At 45.4% G+C, this 23244-nt stretch overlaps 1 protein-coding gene across 2 annotated transcripts in view; it reads left to right on the top strand.

Moving 5' to 3' along the window:
* Positions 1–23244, top strand: part of EYA2 (EYA transcriptional coactivator and phosphatase 2) — a 295458-nt gene that overhangs the window by 89974 nt on the left and 182240 nt on the right. For both annotated transcript variants that reach the window (XM_019017574.4, XM_055373121.2), the window contains exons 2-4: positions 5530–5648; positions 16952–16997; positions 21043–21185. In XM_019017574.4, the coding sequence (XP_018873119.3) occupies positions 5540–5648; positions 16952–16997; positions 21043–21185 (298 nt within the window). In that variant the 5' untranslated portion in view covers positions 5530–5539. The remainder of the gene's footprint in view (positions 1–5529; positions 5649–16951; positions 16998–21042; positions 21186–23244) is intronic.

A 23244-nucleotide genomic window follows, 5' to 3' on the forward strand; every position in this document is an offset into this window, starting at 1 on the left:
TGTATACATATATATAGGGAGAGATACTGCATTTTTAAAAATGAAGATGAATGGAGATGTTCATTGCAGCATTGTTTATAAGGTGGCTGAGAGATAAAGGCTACCTAGCTGTTCACCACCAGGGCAATGCATAAACTCAATAGAGTGGGTATGCAGTATAGAATTACAGCTACAAGCTAGATATGCATCCAGTAACATACACATGTTTAAATCAGTGCAGACTGAAAATAAAAAGCCTCCTAAACAGAGTGAGATATTGTGCACATTATTCATTAAATTAAAACACATGCCACACATAAAACAACATGGCATCATTTATAAGGAAACATTTACATATTTAATATGTCAGAGTCATTGTCTAGGGTGTGGTGGAAAATAAGGATAAATGGGAACTTTTAAAAATCTTGTTGGAAGAAGGTGATGGCTCAAGTAAGATTTCCTTCCTCCCTGTCCCTCTCTCCCTCTGCCCCTTCTTTCCTCCCTTCCTCCAACAGATGCTAACTGGATGATGGAATGAACAAGATTCCGTGTTAAGTGCTGTGGAGGAAATAAAGATGATTTCCCCATTGGCTTGGCCTTCAAGAACCTTAGGCAAGGGCCTAAGGTGAATACACCAGAAGCCTTAGTAGCAATACTCTGTCCCAGAGTTCAAACTCATAAACACATTCCTGCTCTGCTTAAAATCAACAAATGCTGTTTTGGATGTGTAAGAGCTCTTAAGGATGACGGCAACACTCAGTAAAGTAAATAAGCTACGTGACTGAGGCCAGAAGTGTCACACTGCCGTCTCTTTCCTTAGCAGGCTTTTCTGATAATACATATGACATAGCTCTCAAATGCAAATGCCTATAGGGACCAGGAGGAAATACAAATGGAAAAAGAGGGTCAAATTTAAGAAAGTATGGAGTGGTGGGGACTGTGACAAAATGGAGCCCATATGCCTTGACTTAATTGGGCCGCCACTGTTCAGTGCCAGCTGGTTGCTGCCATGCAGGAATAAGGCAATACTCTTGTATTTTCAAGAAAAGCCGACAATCTAGATTTTTATGTGAAATTGTCTCATTTTTAAATATTGGCAACTACCTCAAATATTTTTAAACCCTAGGGAGTGGGGAAAACAATTCATTTTGTTTTTAACCACATTTGGTCAGTTGGCTAACAATTTGCTGCTTCTAATACTCTCATAGCATCTGGATATCTGGAAACTAGTGATATTTTTTAACCTCATTGTTTTTTTTTTAACCTTTAATTATTTGCACATACCGAAAAGAATGAAGGGAATGAGTTTAGATAAGATGCAAATTTCTGACACCTGTAGCCAGATAAAAGATACAATGTCTACCATTTGCTAAGCACCATACAATATGCTTTGATGTATTAGAGGGAGCAAGACACCTAGGCCTCTATCCTGGAGTGCCTGTGGCATTTGAGAAACAAGAAAACAGGCACCCAGGATGCATGTATACGTGGGGACATTTTAGGACTCAACATTTATATAAACATTGGAGATATATATATAATATATATCTATATATCTAATGTGTATATATACACATTATATATATAATATATATAATATATATTATGTAATATATATTATATATAATATACATTATATATACATTAATATATAATATATATTATAATATATGTCTCTATATATCTAATGTATATATATACACACATTAGCTATATATAATATATATTATATATAATATATTATATAAAATATATATTATATATAATATAATATATAATATATAATATATATTATCTATATAATATATATTATATAGATAATATATATTAGATAATATATATTATATATTATACAGATCTATATAATATATAATATATATAATATATTATATATATTAGATATATTATATATATTAGATATATATTAGATATATATAATATATTACATATTATATAGCTATATATTATATATATAATGTGTATATGTATACATTAGATATATAGAGATATATATATCTCTCTCCAATATAAAGATATAAACAATAGAGCTGATTTGTGTATTAGCCCATTTTGCGTTGCTGTAAAGGAATACCTGATACTGAGTAATTTATTTAAAAAAGAGGTTTATTTGGCTCACGGTTCTGCAGGTGGTACTAGCATGGCATCAGTATCTGCTCCGCTTCTGGTGAGGCCCTGGGAAGCTTTTACTCGTAGTGGAAGGTGGAGGGCCAGCAGGCACATCCCACGGTAACAGAAGGCGCAAGAGAGATGCCCGACTCTTTTAAACAACTAGTTCTTCTGTGAACTAATAGAACAAGAACTCACTCATACCATGGAGAGGACACCAAGCCATTCATGAGGGATCCATCCCTATGACCCAAACCTCTCCCACTAGCCCCACAACACTGGGGATCACGTCACATTTTAACATGAGAGTTGAAGGGGACAAAGTCCAAACCATATCAGGGTGGGATTCTGTCATCAGATCAAAAAGTCCATGTACAGAAAGTACTTCCTATGTGCAAGCCTGAGATAAGGGCTTTCTTATTTAAAAATTATTAAGTGTTTCAGGCATACAAAGATGGGTAAAACATGCAAAAGTAGGGTACCCAGCATCCTGCTTAACTGATACAGGGGTTGGCAAACTTTTGCTGCCAGATACTAAATACCTTCGGCTCTGCAGGCCACACACGGTCTCTGTTGAAACTACTCCGCTTAACACTGTGGTGTGAAAGTAACCACAGACAGGATAGTAAACCAGTGAGCAGGGCAGTGTTCCAATAAAACTTTACCTATGGACACTGAAATATGAATTTCTCGTCATTTTCACATATTATGAAATAGTATCCTTCTTTTGATTATTTTGCAACCATTTAAAAATGTGAAAGCCGTTCCAGACTCGGGTCACACAAAAACAGCTGTGGGCTGGATTTGGCTTACGGGCCATAGGTGGTGTCAGCCCCTGAATTAAAGCACTACATAGTCTGAGCCCCCCAGGAGCCACTTCCAAAATTACATCCCCTCCTACCCCCAGAGTTAGCCATTCTCTTGAAAACAGTGTTGATCATTCCTGAGTGTAATTTTGTTTTTGTGGAATGCATCTGTGTCCATTAACAGTACAGTTGGTTCCAATTCAAGGATTCAGTTAACTACAGATCAAAAATATTCAGGGAGTGGGGCAAGCACGGTGGCTCACGCCCGTAATCCCAACACTTTGGGAGGCTGAGGCAGGCAGATCACCTGAGGCCAGGAGTTCAAGGCCAGCCTGGCCAACATGGCAAAACCCCGTCTCTACTAAAAATATAAAAATTAGCTGGGTGTGGTGGTGTGCACCTGTAATCCCAGCTACTCGGGAGGCTGAGGTAGGAGAATCACTTGAACCTGGGAGGCAGAGGTTGCAGTGAGCCAAGATTGCACCACTGTACTCCAGCCTGGAAGACAGAGTAAGACTCTCTCTCTCTCTCTCTCTCTCTCTCTCTCTCTCTCTCTCTCTCTCTCTCTCTCTCTCTCTCTCTCTCTCTCTATATATATATATATATATATATGGGGCAAAAAACAGAAAATACAGAATAAAAATAATATATATTTTAAAACAATGCATATAACAACTGTATACATAGTGTTTACATTGCGTTGGACATTATAAGTAATCTAGAGATGATTTAAAGTATATGGGAGGATGTATGTGGGTTATATGCAAATACTCTACCATTTTTTATAAGATACTTGAGCACTTGCCAATTTTGGTGTCCATGGCGGGGGGCGGGGTTGGGTCCTGGAAACAGCCCTCCTGGGATACTGAGGGGCGGCTGTATTTTTGAACTTCATGTTGAATAAGCATTTAAGTTGCTATTAAAATAGTGCTTTTTTTACATGAATCATCTTTTTAAATCTTCACATGGACCATTTTCCAGATGAGAAAACTTTTGACTTAGAGCAGTTTGGTAACTTGCTCAAAGTAGTGGGTAGCACACTGGGATTTGAATTTGCAACCTTTTTACAATGGGATCTGAGTTTATAAGCACCACACCAGCGATCGCTACGTTGTGTTTCATTAACCAAATAATAACTGATCTTGCCAAGGATGACCTTATGATAACGATGTGCTCACAATAAATTTAGCCTTTCTCTGAAGACAACTGCAGGTTAAATGTTACTGGTTGTAGTTCAGACCTTGGAAAATTGCTACGCCATGTACAGTGGTGTGTGCGTTAACCAGAAACCTCATTTTCTAAACCCAGTGGGTGGGAATTTATTAATATTTATTTTGAGACAGGGTCTCACTCTGTCACAGAGGCTGGAAGGCAGTGGCACGATTACAGCTCACTGCACCTTCCATCTACCCTGGCTCAGGTGATCCTCCCACCTCAGCCTCTTGAGTAGCTGGGACTACAGGCATGTGCCACCATGCCCAGCTAACGTTGTTGTATTTTTTTGTAGAGATGGGGTTTTGCCATGTTGCCTAGGCTGGTCTTGAACTCCTGGGCTCAAGTGATCTGCCTGCCTCAGCCTCCCAAAGTGCTGGAATTGAAGGTGTGAGCCACCATGCCTGGCCAGAATTTAGAAGGAGTGACTACCAACATGGTGCAAGAATTGGAAATGTTTTCAATTAAAAAATGAGAAAGACCAAAGGAGACCTCATCCCTACTCTCCCCTGCCCGCCCCCCATAACATATTATAAAAATCGTGGGTGATTCAGGAGCCAGTATGTTCTCTCTTGGTCAGGTCCACAGTGATGAGCTGTAGAGTGTTGCCACCTAGAGAGTTGTTAATGACACTTATGCCTTTTGAGCTTTTCTCCGTCCATGCAAGTGGTACCGTGTTTGTTTGTTTGGAGATGGAGTCTCATTCTGTCGCGAGGCTGGAGTGCAGTGGCGCAGTCTCGACTCACTGCAACCTCTGCCTCCCGGGTTCAAGCGATTCTCCTGCCTCAGCCTCCCGAGTAGCTGGGACTACAGGCATACGCCACCACGCCCAGCTAATTTTTATATTTTTGTTAGTAGAGACGGCATTTCACCATGTTGGCCAGGATGGTCTCGATCTCTTGACTTCGTGATCCACCTGCCTCACCGTCCCAAAGTGCTGGGATTACAGGCATGTGCCACCACGCCCGGCCTGTTTTTCTCTCTTAACCACAGTCAACTCCACGTTCTCCCCAAGCCTCTGGCTTTTGGAAATCTAAATCCAAACGCTCCCTCTCTGCCTATCTGTCTCTTCCTCAGCTGGGAAGTTGCCCTAGTTTGCTCTGGCTCATTTATATGACATTGAAAAGGGACCAAAATATAATTTTTCTAATGGCAAAATACAGCAAGAAGGAGGGGAATGTTTTAATCAACTGGGTGTATTCTCCAGCGGGGAGCAAGAACTTCATTTTAATTTCTCATTTCCCTTTGATGAAAAGTTGAGTGAATTTTTATCATGTAGAATTTATAAGAAGGCTGGGTTTAGGTAATCAGTTTTAATATTTATACTCTTAGGGAAAGAAATAGGAATCATTAGTAAGCATGCATAATTAATGAATAAATTATATTTCCTTTTGTTTTCTTTCAGGTACAAGGAAATGCTAGAACTAGTGATCTCACCCAGCCTCACTGTAAACAGCGATTGTCTGGATAAACTGAAGTTTAACCGTGCTGACGCTGCTGTGTGGACTCTGAGTGACAGACAAGGTAGGCTTCCTGCTGTGAGTTTGGGTCAACAGATGTGGTGGTCCTAGGTCACCCTGAGAATATGGTAAGCAACAGACACGCATCCTTTCCAAAGTACTGTCCTTAGGACAATTTCTCCCCCTGCCATTTAAATGCTTGCCTCTGAACCAAAACTTTGGCATACATCTCTAACAACTCTGTCTCATCGTTAGAGGTAAAAATGTGCTCGTTCGTGTCTTGAACTTCCTTTCTTGGTCTCCAATTCCAAGAAATGCTGACACCACCATGGATGATAGTCACTTTGGGGTGTGTCCCAGGCCCAGCCCTTGGATGTGTTTTGCAGTGTCTGTTTCCGGCTCTGAGCTCTGTGCTCTCTACTCTGCTCTGCCATCCCCTTGTCCAAGCAGGCGTCTTGCTTACAGGGGTTTGACATTAGGACAAGAACTCGTCTGCCTCTTGCTTTCAGGTCGGGTTGGAGTCAAGGAAGCAGAGAAGAATTAAAGTTGTTTAAAAAACTATTGGCAAATGATGCAGTCGAACTAGTTTTCACTAGAACAATTCCAGCTATTGTTTGTTCTGTTTCAGATCTGTCAGCCTTCCTGGTAGAGCTTGGAGTTAGCAAAAGGCATTAAGCTATTATGTTTAACCATTGGGCTTAACCCTTTCTTTAGCCAGCTTTGGGATTTGCTGCTGTTGTCCTGAGATCCCCTCGTTGTGTTTCCTTCATTATCTGTTTGACACCAGCTCATGGGACACAAATGCTATGTAACTGTCGTGGAAAACCAAAGTGACATGTATCTAGTGGAATATAACATCACAAGGAATTGGCTTTGAAGCCAATCCAGGCTTCCATGAGTAATTATTGCTGTCAGCAAGACAATGACATTTCTCCTTGCATGCTGGTTACAGAGCTGGAACTGCGCTGATGAAAGTACCACCAGTGGCTTGGGCTCTCATGCCAAAACTGGATGGTGAAGAACATACCCTCATTCTTCCTGGCACTTTGGACCATTCGTGTAAACTGCCCAGGGGCCTTTGAGAGTTTGAGAAAATTTACTGAGCCCCGTTCAAAGACATTCATCATTTTCTTTCCAAATAGAGACACAAGTCAACTTAAGTAGAGATGCAAGTCAACTGTCTTCATTTGAGAGCCCGTAGTAACAGGAAAGGGCATAGGCTGCTCAGGGGGGAATCCCAGCCCACTGCTTCTCAGCCAAATGATCTCAGGCAAACTGTTTAGCTTTTCTGAGCCTCAGTTTTCTCACCTGTCAAATGGGGGCATAATGGCGTACTTCATAGGGTGCTGATTGCAAGAAGGAAGTGAGGTGATGGGATGTAAAGTGTCTGGCACACCTTGGGGGCATGGTGCATGGTTAAATGCACCATTCCATTGTCGCTCTCCTCTGAACCAAATAACCACAGTAAATTCAAAACCATGGTTGCACACAGGGCAGCCCACAGCCACATCTGGCCCTGAAGTTTGTCTTTGTTTGGTTTACACTATGTTTTAAGTAAAAGTGAATTTGTAAAAATTGGGAGCATTCACATAAAAATCTGGAGTTCTGGTTTATCTTAAAAGACTGAAGGCTGGCTGGGAGCGGTGGCTCACACGTGTAATCCCAGCACTTTGGGAGGCCAAGGCAGGCGGATCACGAGGTCAGGAGTTCAAGACCAGCCTGACTGACATGGTGAAACCTCGTCTCTATTAAAAATGCAAAAATTAGACAGGCGTGGTGGCACACGCCTGTAATCCCAGCTACTTGGGAAGCTGAGGCAGGAGAATTGCATGAACCTGAGAGGCGGAGTTTGCAGTGAGCCGAGATTGTACCATTGCACTCCAGCCTGGGCGACAGACGTGAGACTCCATCTCAAAAAAAAAAAAAAAAACGCTGAAAGCTTTAGCAACCCTGGGCCCCCACATTCCCCGCTGGCTGCCACCGGTAGGAGCTGAGAGGCTGCTGTCCTGTAGATGAATCCCTGCCTCTCCCTTTTGTCCTTAATTTTTATGAGCACATACTTTCTGCCAGGCACTGTTCAAAGCAACATAAATCTAGATTCATTCTCCTCCTCCCTCCCTATCACCATCAGAACAAACACTCGGCACTTGTCATGTCCCAGCATTGCTCTATTAACTCATTTAATCTTCACAACTCTAAAAAGTGGGTACCGTTATTATCCCCGTTTTACAGACGAGGAAACCAAAATGCAGAGAGGTTAAGCAGCTTGATTGAGATGGCACAGGTGATAGCCCAGATTTGAACCTAGATAGATAGTCTGACTTCAGAGTTTATTCTCCTGATCAGTACTCTGTACTGTTTCTCATTTAATTATTATACAACTGGTAGGCTATGAGCCCATTTTACAGACATGGAAGTTGGGGCATGGAGGAGTTACGTAACAGGTTAAAGTCACACCAGAATCAAACCCAGGCACTCTGGTTCCAGAGTTCCCACTTGTAAACCACTTCTAACTCACTTTCTGCCAAGCTGTAAGAGTCTCCAGACCCTGGATCTTCAATTCTCCCACAGTGGTGAAATCCACAGAAACACTCCTTTTTGTGACTTGGAGCTGTCAGTGCCCTTTCTACTGCCCTGGAACAATCTGGCTGCCATGGTGAAGGTTTTGAGGGTGGAAGCGATGAGGCAGAGAGGTTGCTCCCAAATTCAGAACAGGTAGCGCCAGTGAGGTCAGGTTACACACACACACTTTCTTTCTCATGGGGCAGGTGGTGAGCTCCAGAGACTCTGCAGGGGACATTCCACCCTGGAGCATGACCCTCAAGTGCCGGATTATGCCTCTCCCCCTGCCTGGCCTACTGTTCTCCCTCCTCCTGGGCCATTCCTTCTATTACAGAGTCTTTACTAGGTGGCTTCAAAGGTCCTACTCAAAGGAGGACCCCCAAGAGTCATGAGTCACAGGACCTGCACTCAGGGGGATTCTGGAGGGAGCGTGGAGCCAAAAAGCCCCCCAGTGGCTTCCATTGCATTCCCACCTCTGCTTCTTACCAGTTGTGGGACCCTGGCTAGTGGCCTAACCTCCTTGAGACCCATTTCCCCATCTGTTTAATGGGAGTAATTATTCCACCGAACTCACAGACTCAATGTGAGGATGAAATGAGTTGAAACAGGGAGTGCACTTAGTGTGCTTAAAAAGTATAGAACAAGATCTGAATTCCTTATCCTTGGCCACCAGGCCCCACTTGTCTATCCCTGGAAGCCTCCCAAACTCATCTCCGTCCCTATTGCCTTTGCTCCTTGGGCCCAGCCCCTGGCACCTTTTCCTTTGCTTTAACTGAGAAGCATGATTCTGCCCTCTGAGCCTTTGCACCTGCTGTTTCCTCTGTCTGGACCAGTCTTCACCCAGGCTCTGCAGGACCAGCCCTCCCTCAGTTCTCATCAAAGAGGTCTTTCCTAATGAAAGGAACTGTCCCTTCCTTCATTCATTTGTTCATTCATTTATTGAACAAATGTTTAATCAGCCATGTGCTTGGCATCGTTTTAAGTACTAGGGAGACAGCATGGAAAACCCTATCCTCATGGAGCCCACGCTAGGGTGCTGACAAAGCAAAAAGCTGACAATGACGATAAACAAGCAAAGTATTTAGCACATTGCGTAGTGATGCTTGCTGTGAAGGAAAAAGGCAGGGGAGGAGCATGAGGAATGCAAGAGTGGAGGGTTGCAGTTTTTGTTAGGGTGGCTAGAAAAGAGGTCCCTGAGAAGATAACACTTAAGACCTGTAGGAGGTAAGGGAGGGTGCCACATGGCTACACAGAACAAGAGCCGTATGCACAGAGAAGACAGCAAGTGCAAAGGCCCTGAGGCAGCAGTGTGCTCAAAAAACTTTACATATATTAATACAAACATATGTTCATATACATATTTAAATTTCTGTTCCTGTTTGGCATGCAACTTAGTGCCTGGCTCATGGTAGATCCTTAAAAATTATTTCTGGGTGAGTGAAGGGGTAGGTGGATGAAGACAGAGTGGTGCTGAGGAACCCAGATAACTTTAGGGAGATATTGGTTCTGAATCCTTAGTAAAGTTTCCTTCACTTCCCCCGCCTCATTTTCTACATTTGCATCGTACTGATGACAATAATTTCCTTACTGGGTTGTTGTGGAGAATAAAGAGATCATGCTCATGCAGTCCTTGCCACAGTAACCCTGGTTTGTTTGTAGGAACCACTTGAGAAATATTACCTATTATTCCTTATGATTCAAGGGAAAAATGGATTTGAATTGATTGTATCCTGTCTCTGGGAAGGGGTGGTGGGGAGTACCCCTGAAAAGAGAAAAATTTTTCTTTTAAAATGCAAATGCATTTTTCAGAAACTGGTGCTCTAATCTCATTGTTTCCAAGGAGAGGTGAAACCACCACCCTACGCTACAGGCTGGGCTGTCAGCTGCTCTCACTTCCTGTACCTCCTCTGCCCTGGGCATGAAAAGACCTCATTTTCAGTTTCAGTCTCACCGGTTCCAACCCGGGGCTGACGGGTTTTGATTCATTTCATCCAAGCCAGGCTGAGCTGCCCAGAGCTTTGCCCAGGTGCTGGCCTGGGGAACCACATGTCAGCTTCATCCTTCTCACCTTTAAGGCTTTTGTAGCCGTTCACACCCAGAACAACCTCTACCTGTGCAGAACAGAAATCCCGCTTTGTGGGAGGAAACGGTGCTATTAATCCCATCGTGGCCTCCACAGGTAAAGAGTTTCCACTGATGGCAGTAGCTCACAAATGTCATAGTCTCGAGCCACTTTCTGTCGTATATTCAGACCACCTCTACTGCCACTTGGTACTAATTTGTTCTTTTTTTTTTTTTTTGAGACCGAGTTTCCCTCTTGCGACCTAGGCTGGAGCGCAGTGGCACGATCTTGGCTCACCACAACCTCTGCCTCCCAGGTTCAAGCAATTCTCCTGCCTCAGCCTCCGGAGTAGCTGGGATTACAAGTGCCCACCACCACACCCAGCTAATTTTTGTATTTTTAGTAGAGGCAGGGTTTCACCATGTTGGCCAGGCTGGTCTTGAACTCCTGACCTCAGGTGATGCACTCGCCTCAGCCTCCCAAAGTGCTGGGATTAGAGGCATGAGCCTGGCCTGTTGTTTCTTTAGAACAACTCCTTTGAAATAAATTCATTTTAAAAGGATGACTTAAGCCAGTTCCAGAAATGAAACGTTATGACTTTGATGGTCTTGTTGTGATTCTAATGTACATAAAATTAATTTGCAATGATTTCAATCAAAGAGGGAGTATTTATAGACTCCCTAAAATCATCGCAGTCTGGGACTTGCAGCCTCATTCCTTTCTGTCCTCAGCGGCACCTCCCGCAAGAGACAAAGGGCTTGCTCATGGTCACAGAGCCTCTCAGTGACAGTCAGAATTGGGGCACACACTTCTGGATGCCTAGTGTGGTATCTTTCCAGCTGTCCCTGTCCCTAGTATGGGAGTGATTTAAGTCACCCACACAAGGAAGATGAACTGATACAGTTTACAGACATTTACCTTTATAGCAGAGACCCGCCTCGAGACATCTCGCTGGCACTACAAATTTTCTCATCTCACTGGGGGATCCCTTAGAAGCCGGCCCCTGGGGTCCAATTAGGCAACATAACAGCCGTTGCGGCTTTCAGAATCATTAGCTTCTTAATCCTCCCAGTGAGAGGTGAAAAAAGTGTGAACATTCAAATTGTGCTCATGGATTTAATGGCTTAACCAAGGGCCCCCAGGAGAGTGGAAGCTAATAATAGCTCCTCTGTGCTGAGCACTTAACCATTTGCCAGGTACCTGCCCCATCTGCATATGTGCAAGATATTGCCCCAATTTGCAGATGAGAAAACTGAGACTCAGAGGGAAGAGGTGAAGGGCACAAGGTCTCATGGCTGTATTGCAGCACAGCCAAGATTTAAATTTGGATCTGACCCCTTAAGCCTATCTGTTTTCTTTGGAAAGAACATTAACAAATTATGAGAATGGGTTGTAGATTTGGCCTACGGTAGGTGCATGGTAAACACTTGTTGACTGTGTGAATGAATGAAACATGGTGTGTGTCCTCGGGTAAGTTGCTTCACACAGTCACTCACATACACAATTGCACATAAGTGTGCACTCAGTACGCACAGACTGAAGCTTTAATTTCCTCTCTTAAAACTGGATCTTTTGCTTTGCACATTTATATTGTCTTTGTGGCCCCAATATGCACTTGAGTTTGTGTCTTCTGGAATGGAGATTTCTTTTTATGAACCCCAAATTGTGATAATGCTTAGTGATGTGTAGTTTTGTATTAGCCAGTGGTCTAAACTCTTACTCCTTAAAGTGTGGTTTGTGAACCTGCAGCGTCAGCATCACCTGGAGGCTTCCTTGACCAACAATCAGAACCTGTGTTTTAACAAGATCCCCAGGTGAATCCTGGTTCCAGGTGCACTGGTCTCAAATGTCCATTGCTTCCTTTGCACCTCGTTATAATTGCAGTTAAGTACTCATTTGTGTGCTTGTTTGTCATCCATCTCACTCACTAGACAGGAGGCTTCGGGTCCATAAAGACAGGGACCCTGACTGCCTTGGCTCACTGTATTAGTCCGTTCTCGCACTGCCATAAAAAAATACCTGAAACTGGGTAATTTATAAAGAAAAGAGATTTAATTGGCTTACAGTTCTGCAGGCTGTACAGGAAGCCTGGCTCAGGAGGCCTCAGGAAACTTACAATCATGGTGGAAGGCGAAGGGGAAGCAGGCACATTTTCCATGGCTGGAGCAGGAGGAAGAGAGGGGGGTGGCAAGTGCGAAACTCGGTCTCAAAAAAAAAAAAACAACAAATTAGTACCAAGTGGCGGTAGAGGTGGTCTGAATATATGATAGAAAGTGGCTCGAGACTATGACATTTGTGAGCTACTGCCATCGGTGGAAGCTCTTTACCTGTGGAGGCCACAATGGGATTAATAGCACCCTTTCCCCCCACAAAGCAGGATTTCTGTTCCACACAGGTAGAGGTTGTTCTGGGTGTGAACAGCTACAAAAGCCTTAAAGGTGAGAAGGATGAAGCAGACATGTGGTTCCCCAGGCCAGCACCTGGGCAAAGGTCTGGGCAGCTCAGCCCAGAGAACTCACTAACGTGAGAACATGATAAAACTTACTCACTATCATGAGAACAGGATAGAACTTACTATCATGAGAACATGAAGCCAGGGGAAAATACACCCCCATGCTTCAGTCACCTCCCACCAGGCCCCTCCTCCAACACTGGGGATTACACTCACTGTTGTAACCCAGTTCTGAACTCATGCCTGGCAATGAATGAATGAGCTCAGCTGATCCCTCTCTCCTCACCCATAGGAAGCTTGGGAAGTAGAGGAGGCTCAGAGTTTACAATTCAGAAGGAAATAGAGGAGGCACTCTGCCCTCCCTACTTGGCAGCCAGCTGGCCCGTTATGCATCAGCCACAGCCCCTTCATCCTGTGGGTTCATTCTCAAGCCCTGGGGGAGGATGAAGAAGGGGCAAAGCTCAGAGTAAACAGATATGGTTCTGTTGGGCGCCAGGTCATTAGAGCTGCTTTCACTACCAGCAAAGTGGACCTAAGTTGCCATCAATGACTCCTCCATTGACCTTGACCTCATAGCCTACATGGTCCAATATGAATCCATCACGGCAAGTTCAATGGCAGCAACAAGGTTGAGAACAGAAAGCTATGATCAGTGGGAAGTCCACCTCCATCTGCCAGACACCAGATCCCAAAGAGGGCATTGCTGCCTTCATCACCCTAGAGATGCTTGGGGCTCATCTGAAGAGTGGCATCAAAGGGGCATCATCTCTGTCCCTTGTGCTGATGGTCTGTGTTTGAGATGGGGGTGATCTACTCCCTTTAGATTTCCAGCATGCCATCTGATTGTTCCCCCAGAAGGGTCTATGACAACCATGGCATCATAAAAGTACTCATGACCACTACCTGTGCCCTCTCTGCCCGTCTGGCAAGCTGTGGTGCGATGGCCATGGGACTGTTCAGAGTGTATTCAGTGGCACTGCCAGGGCTGTGGCAAGGTCATTCCTGAGCTGAATAGGAAGCTTGCTGACACAGCCTCCTGTGTCCCCACCCTCAGTGTGTCTGTCCAGGATCTGATCTGCCATCTAGAAAAAGCTGTTGAGCACAGTGACATCAAGAAAATGGTGATGCAGGCACCTGGGAGGTCATTGAAAGAAATTCCGGGCTACACTGAAGACCACGTTGTCGCTTGCAACTGTAACAGTGATGCCCACTTCTCCACCTGTCACACTGGGGCTGGCATTGCCCACAACCACCAGTTGGTCAAGCCTACTTCCTGGTACTGTGATGATGTTTGGCTACAACAACTGCAGGGTGGACTTCCTGGTCCACGTGACCTCTGAGGACTAAGGGCTCTGGACCACCAGCAAGTGCATAAGAAGAAGAAAGGCATTCTCTGCTCCTGGGCAGTCCCTGCCCACCTCTGTGCCAAAGCAGAGAATCTCTACCCTTGACACTGTCCCATCCAAGGCTCCCAGAGGAGGGAAGGAGCTTAGAGAGCCCTGCCTCACCATGTGTGTTTATGATAAGGATTATCAATGAAGTCCACACCACCCTAACCATGGAGAAAGGAAGCAGAAAGGGAGGCAGAAGATCACTCTACATAGAGTTTAATACACTCAGTCTCCAGTTTCTCAATTCCTCCAGGTGTCCTGGGATGGAAAGGTTAAATGCGACTGATACCAGCAGAAAACAGAAAAAAGCCTGTGTTTTTTCAAAAATCACACAATTGCCAAAGGAAAATCTCTTTGCACTTACAAATGCCTGTTTCTCGCTTGCACAGTCTTCCTGAGGTTGCTGGGGTGGGAAAGGGAGAGTATTTACAGGTCTGTGTAGTGGGGGAGGGGAGCCTGTCTGCTGGGGAAGGCAGGTTGCTCAATGCAGAGGAACTGGGTGGAAGCTTGAAAAGGAGCTGGGTGAGGCAAACATGCAAATCATGCCATGGAGATTGGCAGAAAAGACGCTTGCCTCCAATTTATGGAATGCCAAGTTAATTCGAGCCCATAGGAATGTTGTTCCCATAGATTTAGATTTTTATGAATATATACATATTTATGAAAGAAAACATTTAAAGTGTTTAATTCAGTAACTTATGCAGTACTAAATGCACTCAAGTCATGGGCTTTTACGAGGAATGAGACTGTGACTGCTTCAGAATGAGACAGTTCATTCTTGAGCCCTGTGGGAGGATGAAGAAGGAGTGATGGGGTACAGGACACCCCGCCTAGGAGCAAACCCAGGGTAGGGAAATCAGCATTGAGTGATCACCTACTGTGTGCCAGGGGCTTTCCTTGACATTCGGCTACTGTTGTTCCAACCTTTTCTTTGAATGTGATACATGACGTGAAATATATTTCTGCATTGTTGAATGCACGTGCATGTACACACAACACATTCTCACACCTGGACCTACAACAAAAGGGTTACACAATTCCTTCTTACTATGGGCAATACATGCTGCCATCGTATATCATAAAATAGGCAATTCTCCTTTTCTTAATTCCAGTTATGACTCTCTAAATGAACTTCAAGACCACCACCCCCGCCCCGACCCCAGTGGTTTGGGACTCGAACAGAATTTGGCTCAGCCAGGGGGAGGGGATTAAGAGTGTTGACCTTGGACTCACACAGCTTTTGGGTTCAAGTCCCAGTTCCCTTGCCCACGGCTGTGTGACTTGAACAAGGCACTTGACCTTCGGAGCCCCGGTTTCTTCATCTGTACAACGGGGTTAATGGCATTGCGTGCTTGGAGCGCTGTTGTGAGGACTCAATGAGAGCCTGTCTATAAGCAGTTAACAAGGGCCTGGCACATAGTCAACCTCTAAGTGAATGCCAGTTGCTCTTATGACAATGACTGTCATCGTCAGCTGTAGTGTCATGGTTGAGAAGACAGACTCTGGAGCCAGACCACTTGGGTTCAGGTCACAGATCCACACCGTACTTCCTGTGTGGCCCTGGGTGAGTTACTTAAGCTCTCTGTGCCTACAGCTGTTCATCTGAGGATGAGAACAGAACCTTTCTCACAGGGTACTTATGAGGATTAAAATAATTAATCCAGGTAAAGAATTTAGAAGAGAGCTTGGCACGTAATAAGCACTGGGTAAATGATGGCTATCAGCATCATCTCATTTAATCCTTTCCTGTCCTTGCAAGATAAGTATTTTCATCCTCATTGCACAGGGGGGAGCCCTGAGGTCCAGAGATCTAGGAACTTGCCTGAAGTCTCATAACTAGGAAGTGGCAGAGTTGCAAGTGCACGTTGGTCTCCTGAGCCTCCAGCGCAGAGGCTGAGGCAGGCTCAGAGCTCCACAGCCTTAGGGTGTGATGATGACGCAGCCACTGCCCTACAGAACAGGGAGTGGGCATTGGCAGGTTGACACTGTTCCCATCAGTAGATACATTATCTAGAATTTGTCCAGGACTCTTCAGTGAGGACATTGAGTTGCATTGTTGAAGATGACGGAGCACAAAAGTACTTCCCAGTGAACTGTCCCTATGTAAAATTATCCCTGGGCAAACGTCTCTCCTAGCTTAACTCTGTCACCTTTTCGTCACCCCCTACATATCGCCTCCCATCGATGATTGGACATTGTGTGCTGAGTGATTGGGTGTTAGGTACTTGCATCAGGAGCCCAGGTTTCATCCATCTCTCTGCTCCACCACCCTAGATGGAGCTTAGGAGATGATCGAAGTGTTTCCTTCCCCTAAAGTGTTGGGGCCAGCTGCACCTGCACCCCATGGACTGGAAGTGAGGAGGCAGGGGAGGAACATCAAAGCCATGTCATTAGAAGAAGGGAAATGGAGGTTGGGTGAGCAAAGCCAACCTGTGTCTGCCATTCTGGGGTTCTTGGGGATTGCTTTTGAGGCAGGGAAGGGAGCGGTTTTCTATCCAGGCGTGGAAATGGCACCAGCTTGATTCACTTGCTAGTTGTGCTGCTGCCTGGTCATGTGACCTGGCTCAAGCACATTCTTTCTGTCTCTTTGGCCTCAGTTTCTCCATCTGTACAATGGATGGAGAAATGAACTCTACTCTGATGTTTCAAGGTGCTATGGATTCTTTAGATGTCATTTTTCCTTAGCTGCACAGAGACGAAGTGCACCCAGAAAGGGCTCTGAACCCCTCAAGAAGAAGAGTGCTGAGATGTGGCGCCTCAGATAAGCATCTGTGGTGGAGAAAGCCGCGGGCAGCACCCCTCCAAGTCTGCTCCTGCTTAAGTGGTGTCTGAAGTCACCACCTCTGCAGAACATCACCCTAATCGCTAAAACTCTTCCAATTTTTCTTTTTCTCCTGCAGGCATCACCAAATCGGCCCCCCTGAGAGTGTCCCAGCTCTTCTCCACGTGAGTGCCATTCACTTATCTCCTGCTCACATGCCCACCTTTTCTTCTCTCTTGGAAGGTAGAAGTTAAGAGAGAGGGCCCTGGAGCCAGATTCCCTGGATAGGAATCCCAGCCGTAGCACTTCCTAGCTGAGTGAGCTTGAGCAAGTCACTCCACCTCCCTGGGCCTGAGCCCTCCCATCTGGGAGCGGGGGAGAGTCATGCTGCCTGCCCCCAAGAAACCAGCAAAAGCAGGTAAAACACACTTAGAATGGGGCCTGGAGCAGAGTGTCCTCAGAGTCTTAGCTATTATTTTCTTCTTTCTTCTCTTCATTCTTTTTTTTTTTTTTATTCTTTTCTTTCTCCCCTTCCTCTGCTTTCCCATGCATAGGGAATTTCTTAATTTTTCCCTCCCTTTTCGCCACTGTCTTTCTCTCTCCTTTCCTCATTCCTTTCCTTTCCCTTCTTTTCAATCTCCCTTCTATTTTTTTTTTCTCCGAGACAGAGTCTTGCTCTGTCACCCAGGCTGGAGTGCAGTGGCGCGATCTCAGCTCACTGAAACCTCTGCCTCCCAGGTTCGAGTAATTCTGCCTCAGCCTCCCAAGTAGCTGGGATTACAGGCTCCCTTCTTTCTATCCTTATTTTTCTCTCCCTTTTTCTCTTTCCCTTCCTCTCTTCCCTCCCCTTTCGTCCCCCATCCTTTTCTCTCCACCTCTCTCTCCCTTTTCCCCTCCCTCCTTTCATCATTTCTTTACTTTATTTTAAGTTCCAGTATACACATGCAGAACATGCAGGTTTGTTACATAGGTAAACATGTGCCATGGTGGTTTGCTGCACCTGTCAACCCATCACCTAGGTATTAAATTCGACATGCATTAGCTATTCTTCCTGATGCTCTCCCTCTCCCCTACCCTTCCCTAACAGGCCACAGTGTGTGTTGTACCCCTCCCTGTGTCCATGTGTTCTCATTGTTCAGCTCTCACTTGTAAGTGAGAACATGCAGTGTTTGGTTTTCTGTTCCTGCATTAGTTTGCTGAGGATAAGGGTTTCCAGCTTCATCTGTATCCCTGCAAAGGACATGATCTTGTTCCTTTTTATGGCTGCATAGTATTCTATGGTGTATCTGTACCATGTTTTCTTTACCCAGTCTATCATTGATGGGTATTTGGGATGATTCCATGTCTTGGCTATTGTAAATAGTGCTGCAATGAACATATGCGTGTATGCATCCTTTCTTCCTCCTCTACCATTCACACATCACTCCTCAGTACCTAACCCCACACCGAGCCCTAGAAACTCAGAGATGGATGAGATGCAGTCTCTGCCCCCGGAGAGCTAGTCCAGTGGGGGAGATAAGCCAGTAAATCAGAGATCTCAACCTGGCGCCATAAATGCTCCCCCACAGGCACATGCCGGGGGAGTGGGAGCTCAGTGCTGGGATAGCCTTGCCCAGACCACTCTGGGTACTGCCCTTGGGAGAAACCATCCTGAGCCCGCTGCTGCATGTCATGCCCTGGGTGCCCCTCAGGCTAGGTGGTGAGCTCCTCAGCATCTGGAAATCTTCCTTCCTCTCCAACATTGGAGCAGCTCTTGATAAGGAAGACATTTTCTTTGCCTTCCTTTCCCACCAGAAGATGTTCTGGGGAGTGTTAGTAGCAACCGAGGACTGTTAAATCTACCTAACTTTTTTAAGGCCTCAGAGTTAGAAAGCTCCACCATCCTTCCTCTGGGTTTTAACTGTAGCCCCTGTTTAATCTGAGCCACTTGGATGGGTTTTGATGGCAAGCAGGATTTGATCGTCTTGGATCTCCAGCTTCTATTTCTCTTCTAAGGAAGGGCGTGAATTGGGAACATTTTCAAATAAGGCTCTCTGCTCCGCAAGTTGCATGCTTCTCAGGTGCTCCACAGAGGTGAAATATTGATGGATGAGACACCTTCCAGGACTGGGGCTGACATCTCCAGCTCAAATGAGTTTCTTATGCATTTTGCAACAGGTTCCCCCAAATAACCCTTTATCGTGGCAGTAGTCTAAAAGAAAGAAGGGCATAGGGACATCTGTTTATAATTCCATAAACTTTTGCATTCACCTGCTATGAGGCCTCAGGTGGAAGAGGAAATCTGGAAGCAAACAGGCTTTAGCAAAAGTGATGTAACCAAAATGGAATCAGATACAGATTGGGGAATCTCATCAACATTTACCTGTACGCTTAACCCAGTTGTGACAGTTAGAAACATGATAGTTGTGGTGTCTGGGGGAAGGTGGCATAGTGGAGGGGTTGAGGGTGTGGCTTCTGGAGCCAGGGTTCAAATTCTCTATCTGCCGTATGCTTGTGGCGTGTTATTAAGTCTCTCTCTGCCTCTGTTTTCTTACCTGTAAAATGGGGATAGAAACAAAAATTCCCTCCAAGGCTTGTCACAGTTGTGGTGGAGTTTAAATGAGCCAATTCACATGAAGTAAATAGGACAGTGCCTGGCACATAGGCATGAGAATTGACTACCTTTACCACTAAGGGAAGTGGCCCTTGTAGGCATTGTTGCGGACAGGATGTGATTCAGTCTCAAGAGGTGGCTGCTGCTCAAATCCAGCTGATAGCACCACACAGGCATGCAGACCCAGGTACGCTGAAGCACCTGCTTTTCAGGAGAAGGGAGACAAAGCGAGTGTGTTTATGTGTGTGCCTGCATGTGTGTGTGTATCTGTGCACGTAACCTCCTGGTTTTCAAATTTTAACAACAATTTCAAATTAGGAAAAAAAATAACTTCACTGGCCAAAGAAATTATATCCATGGATCTGTGGATTGGATGTGGCCCCTGGGCCACCATTTTGCTCCCTTTGTGTTAGAACGACTGACCTTGACTTTATTTATTGCTATCTGCAGGGCTGGATGAATCCTAGTCCTGTGAGGAATAGCAGATTCATGGTTCCAAGCATGGGCTCTGGAGTCAGACTCCTTCGTTTAAGCTCTATATTTACCACTTTGTAGCTGTGTTTTCAGCTCTCTGAGTTTTGGTTTCCTCATCTCTAAACCAGGAGAGATAAGAGCCTCCATCCCAGAGATTTGATAAGAGCATCTATGAGATATAATGTACATACCAGGTGCATGTGAGACAATTCCCAACCCTTAGTAAAAAACACAATGCTTGGCAGCACCCATAGTACAAATATCTTAAGTAAGGAGCCCTGTACATCCTAGCCCATTATAGAACCTGTTGTTCTCCATGGAGTAGAGAAGTCATTTGTGGTCTTTGGTTGCAAGCAACAGAAATCAACTCTGGCTGATATAAGTCTAAAAGAATTTTTGGGGGAATATCTGGAATAGCTCACAACATAAATGAAATAATCAGGCCTCGAGAGAGATTAAGAATGGGACAGATTCAGGATTCAAGCAATATGGAGGATTTAAATTCCCAGGGCAGAGTCTGATTGGATGATCTTGCATCATGTCCCCACCCCTTAGCTAAGAGCAAGACATCTTGATTGACAGCCCTGTTAAAGCTGCAGTCAATTGAGAAGGTATCTAAATCAGGACAATCAGGGTAGGATAGGCTATGCTACAGTAATCAGTAAACCTCGACATCTCAGTGGCTTCACACAACAAAGGTTTGTTTCTTACTCACATAAAGTCCAGTGTGGATGGGGTGAAACCCTGCAAGGCAGCTCTCTTTCCTCCACAAGCTGACTCAGGGATCCAGGGTGTTTCCGTATTATGGCTCTGTCATCTCAACCTGTGCCCTCCACAGTTGCTATCAAAAGAGGAGAAAGGACAGGAGGGTTGCGGGGGATGTGTTCATTGGCCAGGCCTGCGAGTGGCTTACAGCATATCTGCTTACATTCTACGGGGCTGAACCCAGTCACACGGCTGAATCTGACTGCACAGGAGACAGAAAATGTAATCTTCCTGCTTCCCAGGCAGAGGAAAATAAAATGGGATTTGGTGAACATGTATGTTGTCTCTGCTCTGGAAAGAGTAGAACCCCAAAGAAAAATGGGGGTTTTGATATCAAGATAAGGAAGAAGGGGTGCCAGACTGGGCTTGGAGATTTACTCTTCCCTCTTTCCACACAGATCTTGCCCACGTGTCCTCCCCAGCCAGCCTTCCACAGCCATGGCAGCCTACGGCCAGACGCAGTACAGTGCGGGGATCCAGCAGGCTACCCCCTATACAGCTTACCCACCTCCAGCACAAGCCTATGGAATCCCTTCCTACAGTGAGTAGCAAACAAGTCCTTACTCTCCTCCTCAGGTCCCCAAATCATGGTCTTTGTTCTGCACTATTGTCTCAGCTAAATGTGGATTAATAGACACAACCAACCTGATTTTGGATTAGAGATAAAGGGAAAAGAGTAACACTTTAAATATGGTTCAAATTCTATAGCCTATAATATCAAGATCCCTTTTGATGGCAAGAATTGGAAATTGAACCCAAGCTGGTTTAGGGAAAATCGGGACTGAATGATTTGCATACCGAGAGATCTGTGGATACAGCTGTCATCAGGTATGACTGGATCTAGGTGCTAAAGTGTCACTGTGAGGTGTAAGTCTCTTTCCATCTTCAGATGCTCCCAGCAAGTTCTGCCTGCATGGCAGCAAAGATGGTGCCTGTCCACTCAAGGTTTGCATCCTTTTAGCTCTGCATGCCCAGTGGAAAGAGAGCTGATCTTTCCCAGAAGTTCCAACAGAATCCCATATTGGCCCTCATTGGCCCAAGTTGGGCCATGTGGCAATGCTTATAGCAAGGCAAGGAGAACAAGGTGATGGAGATAAGGAAGCTGAAGCCTATGGATTATCTTTGAAGGAGGGGTGGTTTTCTTAAAGGAAAACAGAGTGGTAGTATCGGAAGAAGGAGAAATGGATGTGGTGGGGGACGGGGCAGAAACAACAGACCTCCCACCCTTGACTGTTCACATCTTACAGCTAAGAACTGAAGACTTGCGAACCTGGCTCACCATCCATGCCCACCTGCCCTTGCCTCTGGCCTTGAGTCATGCTGTTCCCTCCCCTCCTAGCTGATATCTTAACCAAAGCCCTTTTAGTAGCAAGTGACAAAAACCCAAGCTAATCAGCTGGAGGAAACAGGGGAGTTTATTGCCTACGTAGCTGGAAAAACCTAGGGCACTGGCTTCAGGCAGGCCTGGGTCCAGGTCCTCAAGGTATAATATCAGGACTCAGCCTCTGCTTCCCTTTCTGTGGGCCTCAGGCTCAGGCAGGCTCTCCCACTGTGGTGGCAAAGACAGCCCTGGCAGTTTCAGGCTGCAGTGTCCCCCAAAAAGAGAGCACCTCCTGTCTAGGACTTCCTGCAGAGTCCCAGGAATTTCTCTACTGGACTCCCACATCCATCCAAGAAGATAGGTGCTGTGGGTGGCCATATTTGGCCACATGTCCACCCGCAGGACCAGGGGTCAGGTCAGCCTCACCCAAAACAACTGATCTGAAGGTGAGGCAGGGGTGGTTCACAAAGGAGAAGGAGGCAGGAAGAAACTACAGATAGCCACTCCACATGACTTTACAGCCCACCCAAATCCGGGCTATCCGGTGGAAAGGACGTAGCGTTGGTGGCAGGGACCTGCCTGCCTGACTTCGCTGCCTCTGACCTCTCCAGGCCTCAGTTTCCTCAATTGTAAAATTAATATGCTCGTTTCATCTTCCCACCTAGAGGGGTCCTGCTTGAGTTGAGTGCAGAGGCTGACTCTTATATTTCTTTCCTCCCTCCTCTTCCTCCATACCTCTGCCCTGTTTGTTTGTTCATTCATTCATTCATTTATTCATTCATTCAACATTGAGTCATGTGTGGGGCAGACAGTGGTCAACAAAGCAGAACGGGCCCTGTCTTCATGGAGATTACTGCCTAAAACCGATGATCAGGCAGCACTAGACTCACAGTTTTGGTATCAGGGGTCAGTAGCTCTGTGTGGACAAAAGCCCTGCAGACATTTCCTTTTAGCTTTAGTTTGCCACAGTCCTCACCCAGCCCACGTTACTCCCTTGAATTATCTGCCTTTTCCATGAAGACACTTGAGTTTGCAAACTCTGGCCTAGAGATAGAAAAAAAAGATTTTTTAATTTTCTTTTTTTGAGACAGCATCTCACTCTGTTGTCCAGCCAGAGTGCAGTGGCACCATCGCAGCTCACCACAAGCTCAACATCACAGGCTCAAGTGATCCTCCCACCTCAGCCTCCCAAATAGCTCGGACTACAGGCATACGCTACTGCGCCCTGCTAATTTTTTGTATTTTTTTGTAGAGATGAGGTTTTGCCATGTTGGCCAAG

The sequence above is a fragment of the Gorilla gorilla genome, chromosome 21 (assembly GCF_029281585.2).
Source record: "Gorilla gorilla gorilla isolate KB3781 chromosome 21, NHGRI_mGorGor1-v2.1_pri, whole genome shotgun sequence".
NCBI classification, from domain to species: Eukaryota; Metazoa; Chordata; class Mammalia; order Primates; family Hominidae; genus Gorilla; species Gorilla gorilla.